This window comes from Salvia splendens, unplaced genomic scaffold (genome assembly GCF_004379255.2).
Source record: "Salvia splendens isolate huo1 unplaced genomic scaffold, SspV2 ctg822, whole genome shotgun sequence".
Taxonomy (NCBI): domain Eukaryota; kingdom Viridiplantae; phylum Streptophyta; class Magnoliopsida; order Lamiales; family Lamiaceae; genus Salvia; species Salvia splendens.
Window position 1 is genome coordinate 22,071 of NW_024599501.1, and position 8,724 is coordinate 30,794.

General features: G+C 37.6%; 2 protein-coding genes across 3 annotated transcripts; both read left to right on the plus strand.

Moving 5' to 3' along the window:
* Positions 1-398: 398 nt before the first annotated feature.
* On the plus strand, positions 399-3,764 carry LOC121791473 (SRSF protein kinase 1-like). Of its 2 annotated transcripts, none has more exons than XM_042189412.1 (4): positions 399-736; positions 1,515-2,479; positions 2,822-2,869; positions 2,986-3,764. In XM_042189412.1, exons 1-4 carry the CDS (start codon positions 514-516, stop codon positions 3,379-3,381), a joined length of 1,632 nt encoding a protein of 543 aa, XP_042045346.1. In that variant the 5' UTR covers positions 399-513; the 3' UTR covers positions 3,382-3,764. The 2 variants fall into 2 exon arrangements, with proteins under 2 accessions (XP_042045346.1, XP_042045345.1); XM_042189411.1 differs by having other exon boundaries at positions 399-732.
* Positions 3,765-5,157: 1,393 nt separating this feature from the next.
* LOC121791476 lies at positions 5,158-8,579 on the plus strand (the record flags this gene model as incomplete). Its single annotated transcript, XM_042189414.1, has 7 exons — positions 5,158-5,262; positions 5,553-5,867; positions 6,148-6,178; positions 6,435-6,483; positions 7,032-7,158; positions 7,843-7,994; positions 8,444-8,579. Coding segments are annotated over exons 1-7 (915 nt in total), but the record flags the coding sequence as incomplete, so codon positions are not given.
* Between the last annotated feature and the right edge of the window lie 145 nt (positions 8,580-8,724).

Consider the following 8,724-nt stretch of genomic DNA (forward strand, 5'->3'; position numbering starts at 1 on the left):
AATGGTGGGACCCTTGAGCATGTCCTTGCTGCTCTTGTCTAAAAGCAGAGAGTAAAAAAGTAATAAAAGTGGGTCCGGGCCTACATCCGTGCTCTTTCAGGAGCTCGGATGAGATGCTGTAACTCCACATCCCAACAAATCAAACTTTTACTATTACCAATGAATAATTAAATTAGCTGCATCTCCAATTCCAATTAACATATCCATAATAAATTCAATAAAATAAAATAAAATTGATTATAAAATGAAAATTGATTATAAAATTTGGGGGCTATTAGAGGTGTCAATTTTGGGGCTATAGACAATAAAACTAGAGCTATAGATAAAAAATGGGGCATGGCTATTGGGTGTCTTGGATAATCTAATATTATGTTACTATAGTACTATATCTGATTTTCTTGGCGAACAAAAAAAAGAAATGAAATAATAAAACCCTAATTTCTGATGAGAAGAATCTAGAGCTACGGGATCTCCGATCATCTTCAAATCCTCCGATTTTGGTTGAATCAACTAATGGCGGAGGAGGCGACGGCGGTGGATATGAACGGCGACGACCGGAGCGAGACCAGCGACTACACCTCGGAGGACGAGGGGACCGATGACTACCGGCGCGGCGGATACCACGCCGTGCGCGTCGGCGACACCTTCAAACACGGAAGATACGTTATCCAGAGCAAGCTTGGCTGGGGGCACTTCTCCACCGTCTGGCTAGCTTGGGACACTCAGAAATCAGTATGTTTCTGTATTTACTCAAACATACCTTCAAACATTTACCGTTTATTTGTGTGCAATCTCTCATTATAATATTCCCAATCTATTGAATACTGTGGTTTTCGATTGGATGAAACTTTTCGAGATTCCGATTATGTGTTTTCTTTTTGTATAGGATTCTCATTTGTTGAAGAAGATTCAATAGGTTTGAGCTGTGGGGCAATAAGAACGTAACTGTTTGAATTGAACATGCCTATTTGCTTTGGGAGGGGTGTTTTCTTTGGTTTATTGCTTCTTGTTGTACACATTGTTGTTTATCTTGTTTCTGTTTTGAAAAAGTTAGCTAGCTTTGTGTTGTTAGAAATGTTCATTACTGGTTAACCATGTTGATTGAGTTTATTGTATTGTTGTAGAACAATTGAGTCATAAACTTCAAGAGATTTTCTTCTCTTGCTCTTAGTATTACTTAATCTTTACTCAGTAAAAAGTTCGAAGGTGCGTGTTGTAACTTGTAAGGATCAACTCCCGTTGAAATAAAATGAGGTTGCTTACTTGTTGCCTCTCTTGAATTGGGTATAATTTTCTCTTAGAGGATTCACATATTGGGAGTAGATAGTTGAGCAGCAGGATGTGTCGATGTGTGTTGTGTATGTCTGTTTGTGTGTGTCTGAGTTAGGAATGGGAAGGGGTTTGGTGTCTTTAAGACTGCTTGAACTACAGTTTAGAAATGCCAAGTTGTCTTGGTTAGTAACTGGGGTCTGATATAGTTATCTTCCTTTTTCTGTTTTCTTATCTGCTAATAGATACATGTAGCTTTGAAAGTACAAAGAGTGCGCAACACTATACAGAAGCAGCAATGGACGAGATCACTATTCTAAAGCAAATTGCCGAAGGAGATCCGGACGATAAGAAATGTGTGGTGAAGCTTTTGGATCACTTCAAGCATTCAGGGTCAAATGGGCAACATGTTTGCATGGTCTTTGAGTACTTAGGTGACAATCTTTTGACCTTGATTAAGTATTCAGACTACAGAGGGGTGCCTCTTCACATGGTTAAAGAAATATGCTTACACATTTTAGCGGGATTGGATTATTTGCACCGGCAACTGTCGATAATACACACAGATCTGAAGCCAGAGAACATATTACTTCTTTCAACGATAGATCCAGCTAAAGATCCTAGAAAATCAGGTGCAGAACTTATACTCCCCTCCAATAAAAGCAAGATTGTGTCAGAGCCGGAGGCATCTAAAGATGCTAAGGTTTCTCGTGGTGATCTGACTAAGAACCAGAAAAAGAAGATCCGGAAAAAGGCTAAGCGAACTGCTCAGAAGTGTGCTGGGAAGGAAGAAACTGAGCCAGATAATGAGGCAAGTGGACCTGAAGAATCTCAGAGGGATGATAATGCCAATGGAAGGTCCATTGAAAAACGAAGCAATAAATCAGTTACCGAAGCAACTAGTGGTGGGGAAAATGGTGCATGCCAAGGAACAAAGGGCAACAAGAGAGGCAGCCGGTCAGCAAGGCAGAAGCTCTTGGCTGAGGTTGAACTGAAATGCAAATTGGTGGATTTTGGAAACGCCTGCTGGACTTACAAGCAATTCACCAGTGACATTCAAACTAGGCAGTATAGGTGCCCTGAGGTCATTTTAGGATCCAAGTACTCTACGTCTGCTGATATGTGGTCATTTGCCTGCATTTGCTTTGAGCTCGTCACTGGAGATGTTCTTTTTGATCCACATAGCGGTGACAACTACGACCGCGATGAGGTATGTGCACCCCAGTTTTGCATAAACACCTATAAGTAATAGCAGATTCCCCCCCCCCCAAACTTTTTGTTACTTAAATAGTACCTTAGATCAAATGAAATCAATGATAATCAGTAATGAAGGACGGAAACCACCAATATATTGCACTTTACCAAAGTAGAAAACAAAATATGACCTATAAGTGATGCCCGTCCCAAGCCAATTGGCTGTTTCAGGAAGAAATTTGACTCTCAAAATAATCTTTCAGCCTCGCCATCCCTTTCATAAAGCACATAATGTGATTTTAGATTCCTTATTCACTTATATAGTCTTAAATTACTGATTTTCTGTTCTAATCTGAAGGATCATTTGGCGCTGATGATGGAGCTTCTTGGGATGATGCCACGCAAGGTAAGAGTTTGTTTATCAGTGTCAATAATACCCCAACCCGATATGATTTCCAAATCAATTGATTGAACATTCTGCGTTTGCCTTTCACTATAAAACCTTGTTAAACCTATCTGCAGATTGCATTGGGTGGGCGATATTCACGAGACTTCTTCAACAGATTTGGAGATCTGAGGCATATCAGAAGATTACGGTTCTGGCCTCTCACTAAGGTTCTCAGAGAAAAATACGAGCTCAACGAGAAGGATGCAACTGAGACGGCTGATTTCCTTACTCAGATACTAGATTTTGTGCCCGAGAAAAGGCTGACAGCAGCTCAGTGTCTTACTCATCCATGGATCAGTGGAAGGCACATCACCCCTTCTAATAAACTCGAGGAGGTGGAGAATGGTGGCCCCGAGAACAGGACTGAGAAGGATGCGACAGAGACAATGGAAGTCCGAGTGGGGAACATCGTTATCGACACTAAATCAAAAGATTCCAAATCTGTGGTAAGCTCTGTAGCACCATATTAAATTTTGATCAGGCAAGCTCTTTGATTTCTACGGGGACTCCTTTCCGGCGCTTCCTCGATATCCCGTATGAACGGCCATTTTCTCGTTCGTCTGGATTATGTCGAGGATGATGATCAGTTACCAATTCTTTCAATTGTCGAATGCAAAAGGGAGAATTAAGGGTGGAAAGACAAATCCTAACTTGCGTTTGACATATTACCACACTGAACAGATGTCTGTAAAATGTTCGAATTCTTATGGTTGGTGGAATTTGTCACTTTATTGATCTAGGCTTGGTTTTTTTTTTGGGAACTTAATTTGTACTAGTACTATAATTGTGTTCCTTTTTGAGTTTGTCGGAATAGTTGGATGTTGGAAGGAAATTATACTACTATTTTCGAGTATAACTATATTCATAATGATATAAAAAAGATGAGAAAGCCTAAAAAACATTCTCAACTATTATGAATAAAAATCGAAATACGTAAACACAAATAAATAAAACTAATTCTAATGGCATATTATATTCTCTTTGCATACAAAGAATTTGGGTATAAGTACTTGTTTCATAATTTTAGGTAAAAATAAACATGTTTTGTACTCTGAACATTCACATATGCTTAAATAGACTTCTCCAACAATAGGAGAGGAAGCTTTGAACTTCGAAAGCATGATAAACGAGGTAAGAAGCCAAGGTGATAAAAAAAACATCCTAACAAAGTTGTGCAACTCTACCACTAGAAATGTTTAAAGAGAGATCCTTCAGCATTGGGAGATTCATCTTTGAACAACTATGGCATGTAAACACGAGGTAAGCAACGGAGCAGATACTTCTTCAACGCTATCATAAAAAGAGATTTCAAGAATCCTAAGGTTGGGAGCTTTCAAGACAAGGCGAGGGATCTCATACCTGATCAGTGCAAGCCTCTCCAGCTCCGAGAGCCCGGCATACGGCTCCCTCTCCACGTCATAATCATTGTAGTACAACTCGCTTTCAAGATATAGGGTTTTCAGATTTGGTAAGGAAAGCCGTTTAGGTAAATAATGTGGTTGGAGTATGTAGAACAGTATCGATATTCACATATCCATACTATCCTAAGCTCGCATTCATGGATGCAGTTTATGAAAATAGTAGCATATCTGCATATGCGACTTTGTGTTGCAACGGTGGTTCATTATATATTATATGAAGTTTCTATCTTTCTCATTCATAAATTCTCTAATTTATTTTCCTAGTTACTATTTGTTTTCCTAACTTAATTCTTGAATAGAGTAATTAGGTAAAGGAAGGTTATTGATCAATATTTATTAGTTTTAATTTGTATCCTTTTCTATAAATTAGGGTTTTGTTTTTTGGTTTAACCACATGTGTACCGAATCCGCCTTTTGGCGGAATCCGACTAATCTTGCTCGACCGGGTTTGCAGATTAAGGCCGAAAGTTGGCCAAATTCTAGTCCAGTCCATAGCTTTCAATATAACATATTGAACTGACTTCATTTATCTCTAGATTAAATATTGATCAATATTTACTTTTTACTGCTTTAAAATTAAGAACTATACATTTTAGTAGTAGTAGTATAAAACGCTAAAAAAAGGACAATCGAATATTTATTCTAAAAAGATAGGAGTATTTTTATATAAATTGAAAATCATGAGATAAAAATAAATCATTAATGCTAACGAAATGAGTAACGAATACAGTAAAACTTTTCGAGGTAGAAAAAGCAGCGGGAAAATTGAAACAAAATCGAGAAAAGCATAAACCATAGCTCAAAACGCAAGAGCTAATTGAAGAAATGTCAAATTCAGCTTCTGAAGAGCACGATCACGATGATGGTGTGGAAGAGTTAGGGGAGTTACGTGAGCCGCCTTATCAAAACCCTTCCGCACCTCCTCACGGGGTACTTTGCCTCACATTCTATTGATTTTATATCCTTTTACTGTTTTTATTAATGTGTATTTGCGCCAAATGCAATGTATCCGTCTATTTCGACAAATTGCTGCACAGAACATCTATTTTTTGGCCTTTTGTGATTAAGTTATGATGCTTAGTTGGTGCATTATAAGTTACTACTATTATTGTTGGAAGTATTGGCTTACTTGGCATTGAGAAGGGAGATAAAGAGTATTGTGATTAGGCTGCTGATTATAGACAGAGATAATGGTGAGTTTATGAATTTTTTGTGTGCAGTCATTCGATGTATCAACAACGGTTGATCCAAGTTACGTGATATCTTTGATAAGGAGACTTCTGCCGTCGGATGTGAATGGTTTGGTTCGTGAAGAACCAGCAGCTGAAGGCGTTATTGAGGATGCCACAAACTTGCCTGAAAATGGCAGAGGAGCTGAAGCAATGGAATCTTATGAGAACCATGATAAATTAGAGGGACGAGAACCATCGAATGGTTATAAAGATGAAGGCGGAACTGTTGGAGAACGAACTTGGGAAGAATGTGGATGTATATTATGGGATCTTGCCGCAAGTGAAGATCATGCTCAATTTATGGTATCTGTCATCTTCATTTTCGTTTAAATTTTATTTTTTTCTCAAATCCGTACGTGCCTCCCCCATATGCACACAAACTTATCTGTAGGTTAGCTTAAGCGGAAAAATGCTAATATGATAAAGAGCTAACTGAAAAAAACATTATCTATAGTGGAAAGCATATATCTTGAAGTCAATAGCTAAAATTTGATACTTTTGGGGGTGGAGTTTGTACCTTTCATATTGTTTCTGAAGACTACGATATGGTCCAAATTAACTCATATCGAATATTCATATGTAGGTTCAAAATCTTATCCTTGAAGTGCTTTTTGGCTAGTCTTGCAGTTTCTCCATCCTCGCGTATTACTGTAAGTAACTCTTAGTTTGACATGTGTGTCTGATTGTTGTAGCTATTTTTCATTGTTTAATATGCATCAAGACATATATTGACTTCCTTAAAGCTTGTCAGATTCACGTATTAAGGTTGCTTTCCGTTACAGGAGATTAGTCTTGGAATCATTGGAAACTTTGCTTGCCATGAAACTGCCAGAAAATGTATAGCCTCTGTTAATGAATGTTGAGCTATAGTTGAGCAATTACTTATTGATGATGTACCTTGCCTCTGTGAAGCCTGCAGGTAATTGATGTCCATTGTTTTCAGATAGTTTGTCTCCTGCTGAGATAAGTTTAAACTTTTTAATATGTGGACAAATGCAAGAGGTAACTCAGTAGAATGACCCTGATATTAAAGCAGTGTGAACTACTTCTGACTAGTGTGTACTTTCATGTTAGGGCCATTGTTTGGTGAAAACAAAGTTTATTCTCTGACAAAACCTTCAATTTGAAGAAAATATAATCAAGAATACTTCCTCTCTTATATTCCCAACTGCTTTTATTCTCTCAGCGGTGGGATACAAGTACATTGTGCTTTTAATGTACAGTAAACACCATCAGTATATGATGATATTAAATGCAAGGTTAATTGTGCATGATGTTGTGTCAATTACATGTAGTTCAGTATACCTCATATTGTGGATGCTTGTTGTCCAAATGATAGTTGTCAGATGCAACAGGGCGGAGTTTGCAACTACATCTGTCCGTTAACTGTAAATTGGAGCTCATTCATTTGCATTGTACTGATTGAGGTGACAAATTAAGTTTACTCTGACTAATTTTCCATTTTAGGGTGTTAAGCTTGTGCCTGCAAGGAGGTGAAGGTCTTATTTGGGCAGTAGCATTGCAGCCGGAGCATATCCTTTCTCGTATCCTCTGGATTGCTGAAAATGCCCTGAATCCACAGCTTATCGAAAGGGTGAAAACCAGTAACTCGGTCTTATCTCCATTTAAAAGTTGCTAGCCTGCAAATTAAGTAATGCAGGCCGTAATTCTCGGTTATTCCTGTTACTAAGGTTTGAATAAAATCTTTGTATAATACTAGCTAGTATTCAGTATATCTCAGGCATCTCAAGTACCTTGCCCAAGTAATTTACTGATAAAGTTGAGCTTAGAGTATTTCAGATGATGATCGTGAAATATTTTTATATTAGTCTATACACTGAGGAGGGGTAAATAAATATTTTTGGTGTTTCCATGAATAAGATGGTGCAGAATCATCAAAAATATTATAGGGTAGTGAGAATTTAGCTACTGATTGTATCATACAGTTAGTTGGTTTAAGAATGAAGTTATGTCATATCTACTGGTTGCTACAATTACATTTTGGTTGTCTCTGTTTCAGTTGTTACCACTACCTGTATTTATAAGATATCAGGACAGCAGGATATGTTGAAATAAGAATGTGATTATAATTTGGGAGTGTTTAATCTGATTCTCATGGAGTTCCAAGTGGGAAATTACATTTGGAAGAAGAACCGCCCCTAATGATAAATGGCAATGACTATCTAAGTATATGTAATTTTTTCTTATAGGTGATTTTTTAGGCAATCTCACTATACATTGTCTCTGTCTGCATCTCAAGTTTCTATTCTATTTTCAGAGTGTAGGTTTATTGTTGGCTATTTTGGAGAGTCTACAGGAAGTAGCAACTATTCTTGTTCCTCCTTTGTTGAAATTGGGCCTTTCAAGTCTTCTGATTAAACTCTTGGCTTTCGAAATGACCAAATTAAAGGAAGATAGGACGCCTGAGAGGTATAACTTTGTTTTTTTGGAATTATTTGGAACAATGCATTCACTGTTTCTTGTTGCCATGCTACAGTTCTGTAGTTCGCACGTTGTACATTTTGTGCTTAATGGTGTGCAGTCAAATTTAATATTATCAGATTATAATTCATGCCCCAAGGTTTCATATATGGTCAATAACTCTATTATGGTTCACACCTTTGAACATTTTTTCTCCAATGTTAGTTGTCACTTGTGCCCGCTCTTATCACATTTGCAGACATATATGAGCAATATATTTGGTTAAAAGGAAGTATATGTTTGTGTGTCAGTTTCTGTTAACTTTTATAGTATCTTCTTGTGGGTGAGAATCATAACAGTGTAATAAATCATAAATTAAAGAAATGTGATAGGCTAGCAACATGGTGCAAAAATACCTACTGCAGCTGGATTACCTCATCTGATTCATACTGCATCAGGTACAGTGTGCTGGATCTGATTCTACGGACAATTGAAGAGCTCTCGACTATGGATAACTGTTCAGAAGAAATATGTGAAAATAAAGAGCTGTTACAATTAGCACGAGAGCTGATCGATCTTCCTGATAAATTCGAGGTATACTATACTTGCCAAAGATGCCACTAATCACCGGGCACGCCTTACCTGGTAGAATACATATTCATGTCATGTATGTTGCTTCCAATACTAGACAACATTAACAGTCTTATGCACTTGTAGTCTTTTAGGCTTTTAGCAATGT

What these genes read in the sequence shown, in the direction of transcription:
- LOC121791473 (XM_042189412.1), top strand. Translation starts at nt 514, where the DNA reads ATGGCGGAGGAGGCGACGGCGGTGGATATGAACGGCGACGACCGGAGC. An exon ending in GGACACTCAGAAATCAGTAT is followed by an intron (nt 737 to 1,514) that starts GTTTCTGTATTT and finishes ATCTGCTAATAG; the next exon opens with ATACATGTAGCTTTGAAAGT. An exon ending in ACAACTACGACCGCGATGAG is followed by an intron (nt 2,480 to 2,821) that starts GTATGTGCACCC and finishes TCTAATCTGAAG; the next exon opens with GATCATTTGGCGCTGATGAT.